The 23,355-nt window shown below is 47.3% G+C and overlaps 1 protein-coding gene across 10 annotated transcripts in view; it reads left to right on the top strand.

The window, feature by feature from the left end:
• The window catches only part of asxl2 (ASXL transcriptional regulator 2), a 430,279-nt gene that overhangs the window by 364,337 nt on the left and 42,587 nt on the right, over window positions 1-23,355 (top strand). For all 10 annotated transcript variants that reach the window (XM_072498977.1, XM_072498968.1, XM_072498970.1 and 7 more), the window contains 3 exons: window positions 3,402-3,542; window positions 8,883-9,046; window positions 18,076-18,172. In XM_072498977.1, coding sequence (XP_072355078.1) covers window positions 3,402-3,542; window positions 8,883-9,046; window positions 18,076-18,172 — 402 coding nt within the window. The remainder of the gene's footprint in view (window positions 1-3,401; window positions 3,543-8,882; window positions 9,047-18,075; window positions 18,173-23,355) is intronic.

Here is a 23,355-nt window from a genome sequence, read left to right as displayed (position 1 = left end):
GAAACGCTTTCAGGTACATGCAAGTGAGGGCATTTGTGAGGCGGCAGGTGAGGGAATTCCCGCTGCTTCCGGCACGTGGGATTCAGGACAGGGTGATTTCGGGTGTATGGGTTGGAGAAGGCAAAGTTTCGGCGATCTACCAGGAGCTGAAGGAAGAGGAGGACGCCTCGGTGGAGGAGTTAAAGGGCAAGTGGGAGGATGAGCGTGGGGAGGAGATAGATGAGGGATTGTGGGCTGATGCCCTGAGTAGGGTTAATTCTTCCTCCTCTTGCGCCATGCTCAGCCTAATACAGTTCAAAGTTACTCACAGAGCGCATATGACATGGGCGAAGTTGAATAGGTACTTTGGGGTGGAGGACAGATGTGGGAGGTGCTTGGGGAGCCCAGCACATCACGTACATATGTTCTGGTCGTGCCCGGCACTGGATGGGTTTTGGAGGGGTTTTGCGAGGACTATGTCCAAGGTGGTGAATGCCCGGGTCAAGCCGAGCTGGGGATTAGCATTATTTGGGGTATCGGACGAGCCGGGAGTGCAGGAGTCCCTGTAGCCTGGCAGAGGATTTTGCCACTGTGGAAAGATGCAAAGCCCCTGAGTGTGGAAGCTTGGATCAATGACATGGCAGGGTTCATCAAGCTGGAGAGGATAAAGTTTGCCTTGCGAGGGTCTGTGCAAAGGTTCTCCAGGCGGTGGTAACAGTTCCTAGACTATCTCGTGGAGCGTTAGGAGGAGGTCAGCAGCAGCAGCAGTCCAGGGGTGGGGAGGGAGGGGGGTTTGCTTTGGGGTGGCGTTTGCGTGAAGGTGTTTTTTTTTCCCTATTTATGCTTTTAAATGTTATATGGGGGTTTATTGTATGTGGGGGAAATCCAATGTATAACTTCTGATTGTTGTGTTTTTGTTTCTCTTTTCTTGTTGGGGGGGGGGGGGGTTTGTTGAAAATTTGTTGAAAAATTTGAATAAATATATTTTTTTATGAAAAGGAAGAGGGCAGGTATCTTGCAGGATACTGAGATTGAAGGAAAGATTACCGAGATAGGGAGGGGCAAGGCATTGGAAGAATTTTAAAATAATTTTAAAATTGAGGCTTTCCTTAACCAGAAACCAGTATAGGAGTGATGGGTGAACGGGATTTAGTGCAAGTTAGAATATGGGATTGCCTCAAGTTTACAGAGGGAAAAACATGGAAAGTTGGTGAAGAGTGAGTTAGAATATGTCAAGTCTAGAAGTAAAATAGTCATGGATGAGGGCCTCAACAGCGGAAAAGCGAAAGAAAGGAATTGGGGGCTGGATTCTGTGATCCTGAGGCGAAGTATTGACGCCATCAGAAACGCCGTCGCGTTTCTCGACGGTGTCAACACGGCCTCAGGATCAGCAATTCTGGCCCCTACAGGATCAGCAATTCTGGCCCCGGCGCCTGGCCCCGGCGCAACATGGCGCAGGTCTACAGGGGCCGGCGCGGAAGAAAGGAGGCCGCCAGCCAGAGAGGCCAGCCCACCAATCGGTGGACCCTCCCGGGATCGAACACCCCCCACAGACCGCCCCCGACCCTTCAACGCCGAGGTCCCGCCAGCTGAGAGCAGGTGTGGACCGCGCCAGCGGGACTTGCCATTTTTACGACGGCCGCTCAGCCCATCCCGGGCCGAGAATTGGTGGGCCGGCTGCGGAGAATCGAGTGCTGTTGGCGGAGCGGCGTGGCGCGATTCGAGCCGCTCGCGGGGATTCTCCGGCCCTGCCCCGGGCTGAGAAATCCCACCCCAGATGCTGTTACTGAGATGTAAGGAGGCATCTTAAAGATGGATGTGTAGTTAGTAACTCCTCTCTGTCAAATATGGCACAAGGGTTGTGAACAGTCTGATTCACCGTCAAGCAGTTTGAATGAGGAGCGATGTCATCAATGGTTCGAAAACAGAGTTTGTGATGGTGATCAAAGGTAATAGCTTGAATCTTCACAATATCTAGTTGGAGGAAATTTCTGCTCATCCAGTTCTGGATATCAGACAAGCAGTCTGGAAACTGATTCTCTGTTTTTCAATGTTCGTCCAAGGGGCAGCATGGAGATGAGAAATAGGACAGATCCATGGATAGATTCTTGTGTGACAACAGTACAGGAGCTGGAAGAGACGCTATTGCAAGTGGTTCACTAGCTACACCTAAGAATGGAATAAAAACAAAATGCTAAAAAAATATTCAACTGGTCTGGCAATATCAGATCTAAGTGGTTTGTTTCAAGTTGTAACATTTGATTTTGAGGTGATGATGTAAACTGGCATTTAATGTTCATTCAAGCTGTGCCAAGGGAACTATTAAAAGAACCAGAAATGTGTTGGCAATTGAAAAATTGTTTTTGCCATAATTAATAGTTACAGTTCAATGCACGTAAAACTGTAACCATTGTATACATATTATGTACCATGTTTTAGTAATTTATATTAACTGCTTGTTACGAAATACTTAAAATGCATAGCTGTCCCATTTTGAATATAGTTTACTTTGTTAGCTATTGCCATTTGAAATATTTTGGATTTTAATTGATAAAGTTGGGACCAGAATTTGAATTTGGATCATCCAGGTTGCATCCAAAATTAATTTGAAATTCTCATTGAGTGGTACTAGGTTTACTTCACCTTCCTGGTGAATCACAATCTAAGAATGAAGTCCTCTAGCCAGAAATCGAGTTGCAAAATGACTAAAAAAATAGGTGAATGCATGTCATTGTCCAGCAAGAACTCAAGGGCATTGTAGTTCTTGAGGTGGTTTTAAAATATAAAGTTCTTGTATGTTGGGAAGAAAGCTCATCCCCAGATATGAGTGCAGACACACGTGCCTATAAACCTGAATAGAAAGCCCTGTCTTGGTGCTTGACTATAGTTTTTTATTCAAATAGCTTTTCATGTATACAAGGTGGAATTCTCCCCCCACACGCCGAGTGGGAGAATCGCCGGAGCGCTGCGTGTGTCCCGCCATGCCGCCCCGGCGCCCGCACTCGATTCTCCCCCACCCCCAAACCGGTGCTCCAAGAATTACCAGCTGGCCGTTGGGAGAATCGCCGTTTGCAACGGGCGAGCGGCAATTCTCCGGCCCAGATGGGCCGAGCGGCCTGTCCAATATGACGGGTTCCCGTGGCGCCGTCCACACCTGGTCGCTGCCGGCGGGAACAACGCGGGAACGCTGGGGGGGGCGGCCTGTGGGGGGGGCCTCAAATGGGGTCTGGCCCGCGATCGGTGCCCCAAATGGGGTCTTGCCCGCGATCGGTGCCCACCGATCGGCGGGCTGGCCTCTCTGAAGGAGGACCTCCTTTCCTCCGCCGCCCCGCAAGATCCATCCGACATCTTCTTGCGGGGCGGCCTATGTTCTCTTCAGTTTTCATATTCATTTAAAAATAACATTTCACATCTCATTGCAGGTTGGGAAATGAAACAATCAGATGGGTGTTCAACAAGTCCTCAGAATTCAACCTCCAGTTCATCATCATCTGGTAAAATGGAACAAACCCTGCCAGGACTGGGCAGGAAGCCCACTCAGAGGTCTGAGAGACTCAATGCAAGTGAGTTCAAAATAAGTCTCAATTTATGCATTTTATAGTTCTGTAAAAATAGAAAATACAAGAGAAAGTCACACAGCTAAACATATATATTTTATTTGTGAGATCATTGGAGTTAAGGCTGTAAAAGAACCATCGGTCTCCATTGTCTGCGGTACTTTTATTCACCTGTCAGTCTGGTGGAAAGGGAAGAAAATTAGATTTGGCCCTCTGATCTACATGCCCCCAGAACCCAAGCACAGACCCATTGCACACAGTTTTCAATGTTCAGGAATTCAGCAGTGTTACTGAGAAATGCAACTCTGCTGTCTCAGTGGTTCCTTGTTGACTTGACTGAAGTGATTATAAATCTGTGGAAAGAAACTGGTCATTGAAGTCTTGTTTCTCGAATTCACCAATTGGCAGATAAAAGTAATATTGAATTCTGACAATGACTGACGTCAGAAATTTAGGATAATAAAACTTGGAAATTCTAATGTAGGTTTTATAGAAGTGATTGAACACTTGCATTGGGTGTAACCTTGTTGGAACCTACGACTGTTCCAGCTTTTAAAAAATGTATGACATGTGTAAAAATGCTCCTGCAGAATTGCTGACATGGACTTTGAGTGATCTATCAAACCTTAAAGGTTTTATCTTGTAATTCTTGGGTGATTTATCAAGTTCTGAAACGTATTTATTATTTATTCGACCTTGGGATGTACATGTCGCTGGCAAGGCCGGCATTTATTGTCCTTGCCTAATTGCTCTTGAGAAGATGCTGGTGAGTCTCTGCCTTCAACCACTGCAGTCCATGTGGTGGAGGTACGCACACACTGATGTTCAGGATGGAGGTCTAGGATTTTGACCCTGCAACCGTGAAGGATCGGCGATATAGTTCCAAGTCACGGTGGTGTGTGACTTGGGAGGAGAGCTTTCAGGTGTTAGTATACACAGGCATCTGCTGCCTTTGTCCTACTAGCTGGCACAGTTTGCAGGTTTGGAAGCTACTGTCGAAGGCGGTCATGAGCTCAGAATTCTCCGTGCCAAACTATGCCCCTCCACCCACCCTGATGGCCCTTTATAGTGCCTTGCAAACTTAGAGTCAACTCATGCCAGCCCATGCCCATGCCCTTTGCCCTTTCACAAACCATGCAGTATCCACTGAGTAATATCCACCATGGGCAGATTTCAGCACCCATGTAGTAATTAGGTAAAATAAAGTTCTAAGTATCTCTTGCAGACTTCACTATATTGAAAAAACACTCTTATTCATAAAAAATATTTACTACATTTACATTCCTTCAACTAAATAAAGCCTTACTAAAAACAAATATTTTTTTATTTAAGTGCACGATCCCTCATAATACCAAGCATTGGAATTCATAGTCGCACATCAAAGTTTATAACCATTTACAGCTTTCAATCAAACTGTGAAATGGGCCTAACAGTAATGCATTTAGGCACTTTTTACGCACATTTATACTGCCGTTTGACAATTCCAAAGGGCACCTGACCTCCACCAGAGGATACCTTAACTCCCTCAAGGTGTCCCAGGAACAGATCCAAAGGGTTTTCCTGTCTAACCAAACAAATCCACAACGTTCAGATCTGCTCTGGTCTAATCTGCACACTCTGTGTTTCACACTCCTGGCCTACCAAAATCCCACTTCAGTGGAGAATGCTGATGATTTAAATGGTCAGCAGCCTCCGTAAACCAGGCATGCGTGAAATGCGAGCCGACTCCATTTCCACGCCCAGAAAAATGGGACGTGCTGTGTTCAGGGGCGGGACTTGAGATTTTTGACCACTCAGTGTCTTGGCGAAAATCTGGGCCTATGTTTTAGCAACATTGTAACATAACAAACATATGTTCTGTGTTTGTTATTTCTAGCAAAATTATAAAAGAATTCTTAAAGAACTCACAACCAGAGGCAATCTGCTTCCATGGTGTCCACGATAAGAAATGGAAGATTTGGCAAGGATTAATATGTTGATCCACACTTAATACCTTCCATGAAACTCAATCATTTGACCAAGCTTTTGACTGCCCTTCCTCATTTCCTGTCATGGCATCCATTTCTTCTCCAATATTTTGAAAACATTTTAGGCCTTTTTGTATACTAAAGACCCTATGTAAACCCAAATAGCTGCCATTAAGTAGAGAGAAATCAACCTTCCGTTCGCTCAATACTTGGCCTGAAGAACTCTTTGCGAGCACAGGATGTTGTACGGTAATTAGACACTACAGGGCCATTATGAGATTTAATCAACGAAAGGTCTTTCTTCTTTCAGCTCTGCTTGCACGAAATGGATAGTTCTATGTAGTATTCAGCTTACTAAGTTTAGCTTATTAAATATACTGACTTATAAACTCATAAAGTAGACAAAATTGTGTGACTAAGGTCAATGAGATTCCTGTAGAGTGTTTCTGTACTTAATAATTGCTGTTTAGTATAATAAGACTGTTCATTGTAAGACCGTTTTCATAAGGAAAATCCCTGCTGATGATGTATTGAAACTTGGACCCTCGAAAAAGAAGAAAAAGATAACTGTGAAGTTCTGCCAGACCAGTCAAATGGTTATGATAGTAGGAATGCTTGACTTCTATCAATTTAGTGCATTCAACAGATAGAAGCTAAATGGATGATATGCAAGGTTCTGATAACTATTTGAAAAATAAAGCAGCTGGTACACATTTTGGAATATATCTTTACACCATTCATAATTGTTAATTGGATAAATTGAGGTTAAGTTTATAGAGGTGGTGGAACACTTATTGGACAATGAGCACATCCCCCCCCCCCCCCGCTGTTGAACTAATTTTCCTTGAAGAAGTCGATGAACGGCTGCCACCTCCGAGTGAACCCCTGTAATGAACCCTTTAACGCAAATTTGATTTTCTCCAACCTGAGAAATCCCGCCATGTCGCTGACCAAACCCCCGACTTTGGAGGCTCGGAGTCCCTCCATCCCAGCAGAATCCGTCTCCGGGCCACCAGGGAGGCGAAGGCCAAGACATCGGCCTCTCTCCCCCCCTTGGGCTCCCGGATCTACCGACAATCCAAATATTGCCACATCTAGACTTGGAGTCACCCTTCTTTGCAGGACCTCAGACACATGACGTCTGCAAATCCCTACCAAAATCCCTTTAACCTCGGACACGCGCAGAATATGTGCACATGATTCGCAGGACCCCCCCACAGCGCCCACACCTGTCCTCCACCTCCTCAAAGAACCTGCTCATTAGGGCCGCAGTCATATGAGTCCTGTGGACCACCTTAAATTGGTTCAGGCTAAGCCTGGCACACAACGAGGATGTATTGACTCGCCTCAGGGCCTCCTCCCATAACCCAACTTACAACTCCCCTCCCAACTCTTCCTCCCACTTCATCTTCATTTGCCCTATTGGAACCCCTTCCCACTCCATCAGTTCCTTATATATTTCCGAGAACTTCCCCTCCTCAACTCCTGTTTTTGACATCACCTTATCGTGCAGCCCCCTTAGTGGGAGGCGCAGGAAGCCCGGGACCTGCCTCCTAACAAAGTCCCGCACTTGCAAGTACCGGAACCCATTCCCACCCAGCAACTCGAACTCCTCCTCTTGCTCCTCCAAACTCAGAAAGCCCTCCTCAATAAAAAGATCTCCGAATCTCTCGACCCCTGCCCGCGGCCACCTCCTAAAGCCCCCGTCCAGCCCCCCCGGAGCGAACCAGTGGTTGTCACAGATTGGTGACCAGACCGACGCCCCCTCCAGTCCCATGTGCTGTCTCCATTGTCCCCACACCCTCAGGGCTGCCACTACCACTTGGCTTGTGGAGTACTGAGTCAGCGAGAACGGCAGAGGTGCCGTTAACAAAGGCTTCAGGCTCGTGCCTTTGCAAGATGGCGCATCTACCCGCTCCCACACCGACCCCTCCCCTCCTACCCACTTCCTAACCATCAATATGTTAGCCACCCATATAATAGTTGATAAAGTTCGGGAGGGCCAGCCCCCCGCCCCCCTCACCGCACCCCCGCTCAAGTAGGACCTTCTTCACCCACAAGGTTTTCCTGGCCACGATAAAACCCATATTCGCCGCATTCATCTTCCGAAACGCCTTTGGGATGAAGATTGGGAGACACTGAAAAACGAATAGCAATCTCGGGAGGACTGTCATTTTCACAGACTATGAGCCAAACATTTGAAATGTCTCACGTAAAGATTCTGGCCTCCTTTGTCGACCAGCTGCAAGAAGTCTAACAATAGTTACATTTCTTACTCATGCACTTTCATAGCATTGAAAAAGATGAACTTGGCCTCTGAAGAATAGTTTTGATTAATGTTTGTTGCGGTGTTAGAGCATTGTGTTGAAAAAGGATCAGTTACATTTACATCGCCTAGAGGGAGATCCCAGAGTTTTACAAAGGTTATGGGCAGATTCTGAGCAGTAGGGAAGGAGAGATGATAAACACAATCAAAGAGATTTGTTTTTAGGAGGTTCCTGAAGCCAGAGAGAGAATGTGATGCTCAGTTGTTGAACAGGAGTGCATTGAGTTTTAGATAAAATCTATTCTTAAACTTACTCATATTCACATATGATCTGTTGTGTACTCATAGGATAATTGCAGACAATGTGAAAACAGGGGAATCAAATGTCAACTTCTGTGTTTCTATAAAATTGGAAAATTTGGGATACTAGGTCATATTTTATTGGGCTAAGATTTACATGTGTGACTCTTTATAAATAAATTTAAATAACAGTCAACCAACAATATTTGGATTATATATATCCAATCAGTAGTCTTTGTAGACAGTTGGCACAAAGATGTGACTGCCTTATCTGGCTTGAAAAGCATGGTGGCACGGTAGCACAATGGTTAGCACTTTTGCTTCACAACGCCAGGGTCTCTGGTTCGATTCCTGGCTTGGGTCTCTGTGTGGAGTCTGCACATACTCCCCATGTCTGTGTGGGTTTCCTCCGTGGGCTCTGGTTTCGGGGATAGGGTGGAGGTGTGGGCTTAAGTCGGGTGCCCTTTCCAAGGGTCGGTGCAGACTCGGATGGGCCGTATGGCCTCGTTCTGCACTGTAAATTCTATGTAAAAAAAAGTTTTTTAACACACTGAGTGATTGTGGGAGCTTCGTTCACACTTCTCCATCTGTCAGCGTTAATGGCCATAAAATCACAGCAGATCAGGAAGACCTCAGGTAGCAGGAATTCATAAAATCAGGTCAGTGACTTAAACTTGCATTCAGATATTATCTTAAAAGCTTTAAACTGGTATTCTGAAATACTAAGCTCATTGAGTGTAAAGGAATTGAGAATACTCTTAACTTATAGCTCTGAGGTATGAAATTCATTTTCATTCTTTGTTTAACTTTTAGGACAACTGAAAAGGACAAAAGCCACTGACATTGATGTGGAGACACCAGACTCCATTCTTGTAAATACAAACTTGCGGGCTCTTATAAATAAGCACACGTTTTCTGTTTTCCCTGGAGACTTCCAGCAACGACTGCTTTTCCTGCTTCCCGAGGTGGACAGACAGGTTGGTATATAGTCAATCAATAGAAATAGAGCTCTTGTTTTTGCCCACCAAATGCTAGAACCCACGTGAGCAACTGGTTTGTCTTCTGCTCTTGTAATGTTACTACACCCTCCTTCACCACTGTTCCTCACAGGCTCTGGCTCGATTTTCAGGACTGTGGTAGTAGAGGGCATTCTTGGAACTGTTTCATCACTTGAGATGCCTCTCCACAGTCACAGTTGACAGAATTTGTTTGGCTATATCCCCACTTCTGCATAATGGTTTTGCAGAGGCCAGCATGATCCTGAGGTGACTGGGGCACAGCCAAGTAGGCGAGGTAGACCAGGTTTGGTTGGCTCCTGATTGCAGGGGTTCCTCTGAGTCATTAAATATATTAACCAATCAGCAAAATGACAGCTGAGGGGCTAAGAAGTAGCCCCTCGATTTGAGCCTCTTTGTTGCTGGCTTTTTCTAGAAGAGAGGTGCATAGCTTACTGGTCTGCCTTGTTGGTTCTATATTGATGATACTTTCCACTTTAAGGCAGGTGTTTGTCCTCAAATCATCGGAATACAATTCGACTGAACTCATCAGATTCCACCTAGACACAGAGAATTTACAGTGCAGAAGAATGCCATTCGGCCCATCAAGTCTGCACCGGCCCTTGGAAAGGCTACCCCACTTAAGTACACACCTCCGCTCCATACCCGTAACCCAGCAACCCCACCCAACCCCTTTTGGACACTAAGAGCAATTTAGCATGGCAATCCACCTAACCTGCACGTCTTTAGACTGTGGGGGGAAACCGGAGCACCCGGAGGAAACTCACGCAGACACGGGGAGAACTTGCAGACTCCGCACAGAGAGTGACCTAAGCCGGGAATCGAACCTGGGACTCTGGAGCTGTGAAGTGACAGTACTAACCACTGTGCTACCGTGCCGCCCTAGAGAAAAGTGCTGCACTCAAATGCAGCCCAGTAGCATGAAGGAGTCAGGGTAAACGGCTTCAGAAGCACAAAACACCATCTCATAACATGATTTGATTTCCCTGTCCAAAGTTACTCTTGCAAATTTACTCATCGGCTGTTGCCTTTGGCCCCCAGATTGGAACTGCAGTTTAAACAAGGCAAATGCAAAACTGAGGGAAAATTGCCATATTTGAAAAGTTCTACGATATTTGTTGGGGCATGAGTCAAGACATGACAGCTACCAGACTAGAGACAACTTTGTGTGGGGAAAGATACCAGAAAATTATGAAAGTACAAAACAAGTCAGTCAGTATCTATAAAGGAAAAAATGGCATTTTGGGTTGGTAAACTTCAACAGACTGACTGCTAAGACACATCATCATTTTAGAAGGTGGTTGTAGAAAGAGAGGGAAATGTGATAGGTAAGATGATGTCAGACGAGAACCAACAGTTATACCAATCACAGAGGAAGTGAATGTGTTAAAGGGACTTTAAACAGCGAATAGAGAAACTTTGATGTAATATAAAAGAAAATCATTGAGTTAATGGAGATCTATAAATGAACAAAAGAATGTGTAAATGTTAGGGGCCAAGAAGGCACACGAGGTCCATGTCCATCCAAAGCATGAGAATTAAAAAAACAGAAGAGATGGGAAAGATTTTGGGGAAACATACATGCAAACACAGTGGATCCGTCAGATTTGAGAAGAGAGAAAGGGCAATTCCAAACCAAAGATCCAGACCACACAAGTGCTATGCTCTGCCAGAGGATCCCTGACCCAAATGTTAACCTTTCCAGAGACTTACCAACCATACCCACAGCATGAACACCAACAACTGTAAAGAAAATGAAGGATGCAGCGAAGATCTGATGTTATGTGCTCCCAGTTCCAAAGCCCTCACACGCTTTCACCGGAGGCTCGTTTGAAACTGGGCATGGGCTTTACCTGAATGATTCCGGTGAGCCGCAGCTGCCTGTCGGATTTTGTGAGGCAGCATGCTGGATTCCCCTAAACCAATGTGGGCTGGCTGTTTGGTCTGAGGAATAGGAGGGCGCTAATCATGGGTCAGCAGAGACCAGAAACAGTAGAATGTTGGCCTTGTGCGGTCTCATTACTGACCATAAGTCCCAAGTTCGATCCCAGCTCTGGGTCACTGTCCGTGTGGGGTTTGCACATTCTCGTGTATGCGTGGGTTTGCTCCCACAACCCAAAAGATGTGCCAGGTAGGTGGATTGGCCACACTAAATTGCCCCTTAATTGGAAAAAATGAATTGGGTACTCTAAATTTATCAAAATAAAATAAATAAAAATTACTGACCATAACATTAGCGAAAGGAACCAGAAAAGTGAGTAGAGTATGCTCATTGCATGCATTGCCCAGTTTCTGATGTCTTTAGCATGCACAAAGATCCTAATGTTAGTTTAAGTGGTCATCAGGAATGCTTGACTGTTGCTTTAATCCAACATGTCATTGGGTGTGTTCCATGATTAGACCATTTTTCTTCTGTTTTGCAATGGACATTGTGGGTTTGATTCTCAGTGCTCTGGCTGGCGAAACCAAATTCACCGAACATGTATAGTAAATATCTAAGGTGCCTGTTGGACTAGTAGGTTAAATGCTGTGTGATTTCACATCTGATGACGGTGGAGGAGCCTGATGATCAGAAAACACCATTTGAGGTTTGAAAATATAAACTGAAATTAAACATTGGGTGGGATTCTCCACACCCCGCCACTAAGATTGTGCCAATAACAGGATCAGCACCGGGCAGCAGACACGTCCCCAGTCCCGGGTCCCACCCCGCCTGCCGTAGCGGGCTTCCCACCTCGCATCGGCGGGAACATGCAAACAGCTCCTATGTATTTATTTGAATGTGATTGACGGGCTGGAAGCCCGAATCTCCAACTCCCTCTCCTCCCCATTATGTTCCATCCCTCCTCGTCGGAGTCAAGCAGGTGTGATTTGGTGCATGTATTTACAAATGGGATCCTGGAGCCATGGCCTTTGAGAGGGAGCAAGGAGGTAAGTACCTTTTTCATTGTATTCAGGCTTGCTGGGGTGTGTGCCTGGATCTCTGGTACAAGTGGGGACCGCTTTCGTGTCAAGGATGTGGACTCGGGATTGGGATGCCATGGCTGAATCCACTGTTGCCATAAAAGACTAGCAACTCACCCGCTTGGTGTTACTTAGTGACTGATCAAACTGTTGACTGCTGCCAATATCTTTGAAATGCTCTGAGGTCTCCTGATCATGTAGAGATCCATTTACCCACCCATCTGCAAACTCCCATGTATCCGCAGTATGATCAGGGGGATGGGCGTGGCCATGCTCAATCGCCGGACCACCAGGTGTTGGGACGCCTCATTGCACTCCTTAGATGCACAGCTCCACAGCAGAGGAAGCAAGAAATTAACAGAGATAACCCACATAAAGGACACAGTCACCGGTGGCTGCTGGAACCCTCCCTGGCACACAGCTCCTCGCAGAGTAGCAGCCTCACTACTAAGGCTATCAGCTTTCCCACTCCGAAGAACCAAGTGAATTCTCCAGCACTGCAAGGTGAAACATGCCCCATTGGTCTCACACGGTATAAGTGTATGGATCCCAGACCACCCAGGAAACCTGAACAACTCCTTGTCACAACTTCTGTGTTAAACACAGGCTCCATATCGCACTGCAGCCAAGCTCCAGCAAAGGCACACAACCCACAGTGACCCCCATCTGTAAGACCTGTCTGCACCAGTCTTTTAGCTTAGAGCCGCATGTCTGTACAGTATAACCATCTCCACCACACACCAGCTCCAACATTCTGGTGAAGAGGCACAAGGCTCATCAATGAGGATACCCACAGTCGACCCCACTGGGAGAACCAGGACAGGGACCACAGAGCTCATCACTAACACCTGTTGTTGACCATTTTATAGGGACAGGCAGTGAGGACAGAGGATTTGCACACCAAGGGCCGGGTGAAAGTCACTGATGGGGACAGGGCTACAGTGTCAAGTACATGGGGCGGGATTCTCTGATCCTGAGGCTAAGTGTTGACACCGTCGGAAAGCCGTCACGTTTCTCGACGGCGTCAACACAGCCCCAGGATCAGCAATTCTGGCCCCTACAGGGGGCCAGGCCACATCGGAAGCTCCCACCCCGAGGTTGAACCCCCCCACAGGCCGCCACCCTACCCTTCAACACAGAGGTCCCGCCGGCTCAGAGCATGTTAGAACAGTGCCGGCGGGACTCAGGTTTTTTTTTTACGGCCGCTCGGCCCATCCGGGCCAGAGATCACTGGGGGGTGGGGGAACAATGCAACTCCAAATATAAACATATTGCATAAATCCTCTCTATACCCTAACAAGCCCATCCTACCCTAAACAGAAAATAGCCTAACTTCCCCCCCCCCCCCCCCCTTTAAAATGTTTTGCCTTTGCTGACAGTTCATTTTCCCCGAAGAAGTCGACAGGCGGCTACCACCTCCGGACCAACTCTAGCTTGGACCCTCTTAGGGTGAACTTGATTTTCTCAAGACTGAGAAACACAGCATGTTGCTAACCCAGGTCTCCAATTTCAGGGGCTTCGAGTCCCTCTACGCTAGCAATATCATCTCCGGGCTACCAGGGAGGCAAAGGCCAAGATATCAGCCTCTCTCACCCCCTGGTCTCCCGGATCTTCCGACACTCCGAAGAATCGCCTACTCTGGACTCGGCACCACCCGTGTTTTTAGTACCGTGGACATGACATCTGCAAAACTCTGCCAGAATCCCCTAAGCTTCGGGCATGCTCAAAACATACGGACATGATTTGCTGGCCCCCTCACACACCTGTCCTCTACCCCAAAAACTTGCTCATCCAGGCTACCGTCACCGGCGAGAACAGCAGATGTGCTGTTATCAATGCCCCCAGACTTGTGTCCTTACACAATGCCGCTTCCACTCGCTCCCACACCGACCACCCCCCAACTACCCACTCCCTAATCATGGCTATATTTGCCGTCCAGTAATAGTTGCTAAAGTTCAGCAGCGCTAGCCCACCCTCCCCTCAACTACACTCCAGCAACACTTTCTTCACTCGCGGGGTTTTACCCGCCCACACAAAACCCAAAATCACCTTGTTTACCCGTTTTAAAAAGGCCCTTGGGATAAAGATGGGGAGGCATTGGAAAACAAACAGAAATCTGGGGAGGACCATCATTTTCACGGTCTGTATCCTCCCCGCCAGTGACAGCGGGAGCATGTCCCACCTTCTAAAGTCCTCCTTCATTTGCTCCACTAGCTGGGTCAGATTTAGCTTATGTAGTGTCTCCCATTCCCGTGCCACCTGGATTCCCAAATAACAGAAGCCCACCACTCTAAATGGCAAGGGTGGTCCCACCTGCCTGACAGTCTCTGTTTCTCCCCCTCCCGCCACACAGAAATGGAATTTTGAACTCAGCCTGCCATGCTAGCTCTCTACCTGGTCGCTGCTGCCGTAGTGGATGCATGGTGGCAAGAGTCCCAGGGAAGACCCTGTACGACAGGAGCCTGCCCGGAACATCAGGGGCTAGCCGGTGAGGCTCAAGTGTCAGCTGACCTCCAGGCCGATGAGGAAGCACGAAGGCGGTGACACATCAGGCTATGTTTCTACCATCGGCACTTGTCCTTCGAGGACCTGCATGACCACGTGTGCTGCTGTCGACTCCTCCTCACCAAAGAGTCCGTGCACGACCTGTGCCAGATGATTGCTCACCTGCCATCTGGTGGTTGCCGTCAACTTCTATGCATCTGGCTCCTTCCAGGGCTCGAGTGGGGACATGTGCGGGATTTTTAAAAAATTTTTTTAGTGTACCCAAATATAATTTTTTGCCAATTAAGGGGCAATTTAGTGTGGCCAATTCACTCACCCTGCACATCTTCTTGAGTTGTGGGTGTGATACCCACACAGACACGGGGTGAATATGCAAACTCCACACGGGCAGTGACCTGGGACCGGGATCGAACCCGGGTCCCCAGCGTCACCATGCTGCTCCTTGTGCAGGATTTTGCAAATATCCACGCATATGTGCATCCGAGATGTCACAGATATCCTATTCATCCAGGCAGTTGTCAACATTCACTTTAACCTGGGCCAGGTCCACCAGAATGAAATGAAATGAAAATCGCTTATTGTCACAAGTAAACTTCAAATGAAGTTACTGTGAAAAGCCCCTTGTCGCCACATTCCGGCGTCTGTTCCGGGAGGCTGGTACTGGAATTGAACCGTGCTGCTGGCCTGCCTTGGTCTGCTTTACAAGCCAGCGATTTAGCACAGTGTGCTAAACCATGCCCTGGCTGCTGGATTTGCGTCATCGCTGGAATGCCCCAGTTTCAGGGGTTATTGATGGCACACATGTCGCCATGTGACATGACATGTCACCCTGTTTTGCCAGCTGCCGATCAGATGTGCCACTGTCAGGTGGGGGGAATTCAGAAGGGCCCCATTCCTTCCTCCTCCCTCTAGATGCTCGCTGGCCCCCAGGCTTCTTCATGGGACGGAGGGGCAGCCAGAGTGAGCTCCAGAGGCCTCAATGTTATCTGGCACTGCCAGTCCTGCAGGCCTGCCCTGGTCTGAACCATGGTGTCGATGCCCACAGCCATGGTGCTCTGTGACTGGGACATGTCCCTCAGCGAGTGAGTCATGTCCCCCTCTGTGACTGGGACATGTCTCTCAGCGAGTCAGCCATTCCCCTCATTGTCTCGGTCATTTCCCTCTGTGACTGGTTATGGTCAACCCGGCCAATGCTCTCAGTGCCCTCAGCCATGACCCTTTGTGAGTGGGCAACACTCTGGAGAGCCGCAGCAATGTCCATGTGCACCTGGGGCATGTCCGCCTGAGGTTGGGCCCGCCTGTCCTGCACCTCAGCCATGGACAGCACAGTGTGACCCAAGCCTTGGACGTCCTGACATTTGGCTTTGATTTCTAGCTCCAGGCCTTCCACCGCAAAGCCGCCCTTTCAGTGTTGGACTTGGTTCCATGCATTGCTGGCACCATCTCCTGTGCCTGAAGCCGAGCCCGAACTCCTCCAACTGTTATACAAGCACTGGAATGTTGCTGACATCTCCCCCTGTAAACTCTGAAACTGCATCAGTGATGGGATCATCTTTTCCAGAGGTGTGACATCTGTCTTGGGGGCAACTGTTCCCTGGGATCAGGCAGCCTTCCGACCTGCCGCTCCCTTGGAAGTCCCTTTCTCCACCTGATTGACTGCAGCATGTGTGTGGTGTTCACTAAAGAGTGACCCTGGAGCCTGACCACTAACATGTCCCATCAAGGTGATAGTTTCTGTGCTGATAGATGGTGCTGTTGATCACAGCACCGAGAAGTCTTTGTCATCCCCGAAGCTCTGTATCAGGAGGGTCTGGAGGAGGGTGCTGCGACCCCGGATGGCTTGGCGTCATCTGGTGAGGATCCTGCAAGATCAACATGGTAGTACAGTTGCTTCACAGCTCCAGTGTCCCAGGTTCAATTCCTGGCTTGGGTCACTGTCTGTGTGGAGTCTGCACGTTCTCCCCGTGTCTACGTGGGTGGGTTTCCTCCAGGTGTTCTGGTTTCCTCCCCACAAGTCCTGAAAAACATGCTGTTAGGTAAATTGGACATTCTGAATTCTCCCCCTGTGTACCCGAACAGGTGCCGGAATGTGGCGACTAGGGGCTTTTCACAATAACTTCATTGCAGTGTTAATGTAAGCCTACTTGTGACAATAAAGATTATTATTATTTATTATTATTATTAAGACAAAGGACATGGGGTCAGCTCTTGGGGGGGTCAGGAATGTGGAAGATGAAAGACTCACTTGAGATAGAACATCTGGATAAAGTTATATTGGACCCTCATTTCCATGGCGCATGCCGAACTCCATATCACCACTCAGCTCTTCAATCTCCCCCACAAGTTCCATGGCCCATTTTTCAAAGGGGTTGAGCACGCATAGCTCCGGCATGCCTTCGCCCTTCTTCTGATGCTCCCTTCGTTATTGCCTCGCTTTATCCTTGGGGACACAGAAAGGACATAGTGAGATGTCAGCACACCAGTTTTATGGAAGGGGTTTCTAACTGGTGGCATATTGGGCAAGGTGCCTGGCCAAAGAGGGCAGTGCACGTGTTGGAGGTTCCTGAGGGACATGTTGGTAGGTGGAGTGTTACTGACATATAAGGGTTTAGGGGCAGATGTCAGGGATCAAGGATAGAAGTGATGCCAGGCTCACACAGGTGGTTAATCACCAAAGCTGCTCAAAGGTGATTATTCATCTTCTTCGTGTATTGCATGCCGGTCCTCTTGGTAAGGCTGCAAGCACTCACTGCCTCTGCCACCTTGTCCCAGGCTTGATTCATTATGGCTGGCTGGTGTCTCCGCCCCACCCTGGTGAATAGGGTGTCCCTCCTCTGCTCAACTGCGTCAAACATCCCGTGGATGTCCACATGATGGCAGCCTGGTACAGGTTTTTTGGCAGCCATCTTCTTGGCCTCCCCAGCGCTCCTAGCGGCAATGCAAAAATGTTCTGATTCTGCGCTAGCAGGAGCACATACGTCTGGATTCTCTGTTTCACCGGCAGTGGGGCAGATTTCCCGACGGTGTGGGGGTGCCCACAATGGGAAATCCCATTGGCTGGCTGCCGAGATGGAGGATCCAGCCCTAGTTTATGAAACGGAGAATTTCGCCCATTGACTTTGGCAGTAGTGTGTAATATAAGCGAGATTCAACCGACAGTATGTTTCACACCCTGCCCATTTTTTTCCCTTTGAAGAGAATAGAAAATAAAGTCGGGCAGTGTGTGAAATTTGCGGACGAATTACTATTAGCTGTTTTGCATTGCCACCAAAGTCAACGTTCACCTCCTGCGTTTTTAATTTTTTATCTGCCCTGGATAAATACAGCGGTTATACACCGAGGCTCCTTCTCCAGAATGTACATGTGACTGCCTTTGCAATACTTTTTTTTATTTATTTTTACAATTAAGGTCAATTTAGTGTGGCAAATCCATCTATCCTGCACATCTTTGGGTTGTGGGGTTAGACCCACGCAGACACGGGGAATACTTTTGATCCAATGTGTTTTAATTTTTCCTGTAGGTGGGTACAGATGGTTTGATGCGTTTGAGCACCTCAGCACTGAATAATGAATTCTTTACTTCTGCAGCCCAAGGCTGGAAGGAACGGTTATCAGAAGGTGAGTAACTTATGTCAATTAGCAAAAGAAAATGGTAATCCGGTAAAAATGTACAATTCGGATTCCTCCGCCTAAAAGAAGCACACAGTAGTTATCCATTAAAATATTGAATTTGAGCCCGGTGGTGGTGGCAGCCCTGAGGGTGTGGGGACAATGGAGACAGCACATGAGGTTGGAGGGGGCATCAGTGTGGTCACTGATCTGTGATAATCACTGGTTTGTTCCGGGGGGACTGGACGGGAGCTTTAGGAGGTGGCAGCGGGCAGGGATTGAGAGATTTGGGGATCTCTTCATTGAGGAGGGTTTCCCGAGCTGGGAGAGATTAGAGGAGGCGTTTGAGTTGCCGGGTGGGAACGGATTTTGGTACTTACAGGTACGGGACTTTGTCCGGAGGCAGGTTCCAAGCTTTCCTCACCTTCCCCAAGGGGATTACAGGATAAGGTGATGTCAAAAACGTGAGTTGGGGAGGAGAGGGTCTCGGAGATATACAAGGAGTTGATGGAGTGGGAAGGGGTCCCAATCGGGGAGGTGAAGAGGAAGTGGGAGGGGAGTTGGATGTTGGATATGGGAAAAGGCCTTGAAGAGCATCAATTCATCCTCGTCATGTGCCAGGCTTAGCCTGATCCAGTTCAAGGTGGTCCACAGGGCTCATTTGACTGTGGCCCGGTTGATAGGTTTTTTGAAGAAGTGGAGGACAGGTGCAGACGCTGTGAGGGAAACCCGGCGAATCATGTACACATGTTCTGGGCATGTCCGAAGTTGAGGGGATTCTGGCAGGGATTTGCGGACGTCATGTCAGAGGTCCTGAAAGGGAGGGTGACTCCGAGTCCAGTAATGGCAATATTTAGGATATCGGAGGATTCGGGGGGGGGAAGATTAAGTTCGGCTTGAGAGGTTCAATTCAGGGGTTTGCTTGGAGATGGCAGCTGTTCAGCGACTTTTTTTAAGGAAAACTGAACATCAGCAGAAAGAGGGGAGAGGAGGAAGGGGGGGGGGAATGAGAGGCATGGCAGTGTAAAATAAGAGACAGGGAATCTAATATACGGGTAGTTAGGAGCTAGGGCGTGGGGGAGTTGGTTATGTTATTGTAATATTGTTGCGTGTGTCGGGCCACTAGGCTGTTTAGAATGTTAATTTGTTAAACTGTGAAAATTACAAATGCTTCAACAAAACGTTTTCTAAAAAAATGTTTTCTTTAAAAAAATATCGAATTTGATTTGCAGCTCTTTTATGCCTTGCGTAGTATGTGTCATAGCTGTCAGTGAGTTATGAGTGTCTCCCTAGTCTAATCAATGTGTGGTGTACTTGTGTCACTTGTAAAATAGAACTATATTGCATTTTTTAAATTTCAAAAGTTTCCAGAATAATATGGTGTAAAACTGCTGTAATACAGGAAAATGTGTTGCATGTTCCATCATTTGTTTTAAGTTGAATCCTCAACCCATTGTAATATCCATTTTCTGCAAAACCTCCTCAAGCTCACATCCGTGCATCCAGTCTAAACCAGAATAGGGCAGCATGGTGGCACAGTGGGTTAGCCCTGCTGCCTCATGGCGCCGAGGTCCCAGGTTCGATCCCGGCTCTAGGTCACTGTCCGTGTGGAGTTTGCACATTCTCCCTGTGTTTGCGTGGGTTTCACCCCAAAGATGTGCAGGCTAGGTGGATTGGCCACACTAAATTGCCCCTTAATTGTAAAAAATAAATTGGGTACTCTAAATTTATTTTTTTTTAAGTCTAAACCAGAATGAAAACTACCTTTTTTAAATTTAATCTTAGAGAAGCAATGTGAAAGGTAAGCAGTTGTTAAAGCATTTTTTTCTTATAAAAGTGTCAAATATGTGGAAACGTTGGGATAGGACTGTTACAAGTACAAGACATGGACCTTCTCTGTGTGAATTGCTACATGACGAGTTTTCTTGTCAAATGAATTAGTATGACAAGATTCCAAAAGAAAATTAAGCAATTCCCAATGTGGATGCAGTGGTAGCCCCAAGCAACCCAGGAATGTGTCTGACTGTTACAGAATGAGATTTGGGAGATGATCAATCACCCAGCCTCTGTGGGGGGAATGATCCTTAGAGGGAGTGAAAGGAAGAAGAAGTATTTTTTCAAATAACAGATTAAAAACAACAATTCAGTTTGCAGTCGGTAAATCATTTTCGTAACTGTTCATGGCTGGAGGTAAGAGCACTAGAGTTTTTGTGCTGAGGTCGGAGGCCTGTATTTGCAGAAGCTTTGAATCTGCAACATGACCAGCAAGAGAAGTTACGGCTGCAATGTGGGGATGAAGAAGAGGGTTCTCACAGATGGCCCTGCCCACCAAGGGTTTTCCGTTACCACTTTCTCTGACCAAGGAGCAATACCTGATGTGACTCAGTTTCAACAAGGCGATGGTCACTGAACTATATCGCAACCCTACAATCTGACCTAGAGCTTCATATTAAGGCAATGATGGCCCTGCTGGAACATTTCTCAGTAACCTATTCTTAAGGCATCTGGGAGGTCATGGAGGCCATCTATTCCAGTAGACAAGAGTACATCATTTTCCCCGCTCAGCAGAGACAAACTGGATGAAAGTGCATAAGATAAAGATGCATGGCATTAAGGGGAAAGTAGTAGCATGGATAGAGGATTGGTTAATTAATAGAAAGCAAAGAGTGGGGATTAATGGGTGTTTCTCTGGTTGGCAATCAGTAGCTAGTGCTGTCCCTCAGGGATCAGTGTTGGGCCCACAACTGTTCACAATTTACATAGATGATTTGGAGTTGGAGACCAAGGGCAATGTGTCCAAGTTTGCAGACGACACCAAGATAAGTGGTAAAGCAAAAAGTGCAGAGGATACTGGAAGTCTGCAGAGGGATTTGGATAGGCTAAGTGAATGGGCTAGGGTCTGGCAGATGGAATACAATGTTGACAAATGTGAGGTTATCCATTTTGGTAGGAATAACAGCAAAAGGGATTATTATTTAAATGATAAAATATTAAAACATGCTGCTGTGCAGAGAGATCTGGGTGTGCTAGTGCATGAGTCGCAAAAAGTTGGTTTACAGGTGCAACAGGTGATTAAGAAGGCAAATGGAATTTTGTCCTTCATTGCTAGAGGGATGGAGTTTAAGACTAGGGAGGTTCTGCTGCAATTGTATAAGGTGCTAGTGAGGCCACACCTGGAGTATTGTGTTCAGTTTTGGTCTCCTTACTTGAGAAAGGACGTACTGGCACTGGAGGGTGTGCAGAGGAGATTCACTAGGTTAATCCCAGAGCTGAAGGGGTTGGATTAGGAGGAGAGGTTGAGTAGACTGGGACTGTACTCGTTGGAATTTAGAAGGATGAGGGGGGATCTTATAGAAACATATAAGATTATGAAGGGAATAGACAGGACAGATGCGGGCAGGTTGTTTCCACTGGCGGGTGAAAGCAGAACTAGGGGGCAAAGCCTCAAAATAAGGGGAAGTAGATTTAGGACTGAGTTTAGGAGAAACGTCTTCATCCAAAGGGTTGTGAATCTATGGAATTCCTTGCCCAGTGAAGCAGTAGAGGCTCCTTCATTAAATGTTTTTAAGATAAAGATAGATAGTTTTTTGAAGAATAAAGGGATTAAGGGTTATGGTGTTCGGGCCGGAAAGTGGAGCTGAGTCCACAAAAGATCAGCCATGATCTCATTGAATGGAGGAGCAGGCTCGAGGGGCCAGATGGCCTACTCCTGCTCCTAGTTCTTATGTTCTTATGCACATGGATTCAGGGTGCCATGCAAGTGACTCTGTGGGCCCATAATGTCAATGAAAAGAAGTACAGTTAGCATAAGAGCTACGTTGCTATAAATTTGCAGCTGGTGTGCGGCCACTCAATAGTTCATTTTCGTGAATTTCCCTTATCCTAACAACATCAGGATGCATTCATTATGTGCCAATCAGCCATGCCCACTATCTTCAGGCCTTCATGGAGGCCAAGAAGCTGGCTCTTCAGGGACAAAAGCTACCCCCTGCATATGTGGCTGATAAACTCCTGAATTACCCGATCACACAAGGGCAGTGGGAAAATGATGAGAACCAAGAAACCATGAGAAACATTGTGGGGCAGATAGTTGGCTTGTGCGAGCAGCAGTTTCACTGCCTTGTCCAATCTGGGGGGCAGAGCCCTCCAGCATGCGCCGGAGTGGGTTTTGAAATTTATCATGGTCATCCTTAAAATCTGCCACCATCAGGACACAGCCATTGTCCCTAGGAGTCCAGAGGCCGCCTCAGTGTAGGAGGAGAAAGAAGAGGAAGAGAAGGAGGCAGAAAGAATGCATCCCGGATCCCCTTGCTCTGGAGAGGGTGTCACAGAGCGCTTTCTCTGACTCTTTTCAATGAAGCTACTTCCCTTGACAAGCTTGGAGCCACCATTTCCCACTTTTACATCCTTCTAAAATGTCCCATCACATCAACCCATTGGCTATCATCCTACAATAAAGAACAGCCACAAAACCTTATTAACATCTTATCCAAAAGCGGTTCCAATTGTACAAACAGAAGTGAATTACCTAGTGCTCCTTTGCCCATGTCCGTAGTATGGTTTGTGGAAAGGCATGATTTTTGTATGAGGGAGGTCACAGATGACCTTGCAAAACAACTTTGAGCAACCCTAAGCCTTCAGTGTGTGGCTTCAGATTGTAAGACCTCAGCATGGCAGCAGGAGTCTGAGCTGGTCTAGCAGGAGAGTCGTAGCAGAGGAACTGGTGGAGTAAAATGGCGGGAACTCAAATGCTCTGAACCTTAGAGAGGACAGCAGGTTCATATTGCATGGTGCCACAGCCCCTTCCTCAGGGAGGCACTTTAGCATCAAAGTAATCTGTTAGAATACAGATTGCTGGACAGCCACAAGACCTACAGCCCCTTGAGCACTGAGATCTGCACCCATGATGGCAGGTGCCTGAGCCTGCAAAGCAGCAAGTATAGATCTTGTAACTTGAGTCTGAACTGGGGCTGGATTAGCACACTGGGCTAAATAGCTGGCTTTTAAAGCAGACCAAGGCAGGCCAGCAGCATTGTTCAATTCCCGTACCGGCCTCCCCGAACAGGCGCCAAAATGTGGCGACTAGGGGCTTTTCACAGTAACTTCATTTGAAGCCTACCTGTGACAATAAGCGATTTTCATTTTCATTCATTTCATTCAACTTCCATTGCAGCACTGAGACATTGGGTGAC

The sequence above is a fragment of the Scyliorhinus torazame genome, chromosome 4, assembly GCF_047496885.1.
Source record: "Scyliorhinus torazame isolate Kashiwa2021f chromosome 4, sScyTor2.1, whole genome shotgun sequence".
Lineage (NCBI taxonomy): Eukaryota > Metazoa > Chordata > Chondrichthyes > Carcharhiniformes > Scyliorhinidae > Scyliorhinus > Scyliorhinus torazame.
Note: the sequence above shows the minus strand (reverse complement) of the source record. Positions and strands in the feature narration are given on the sequence as shown.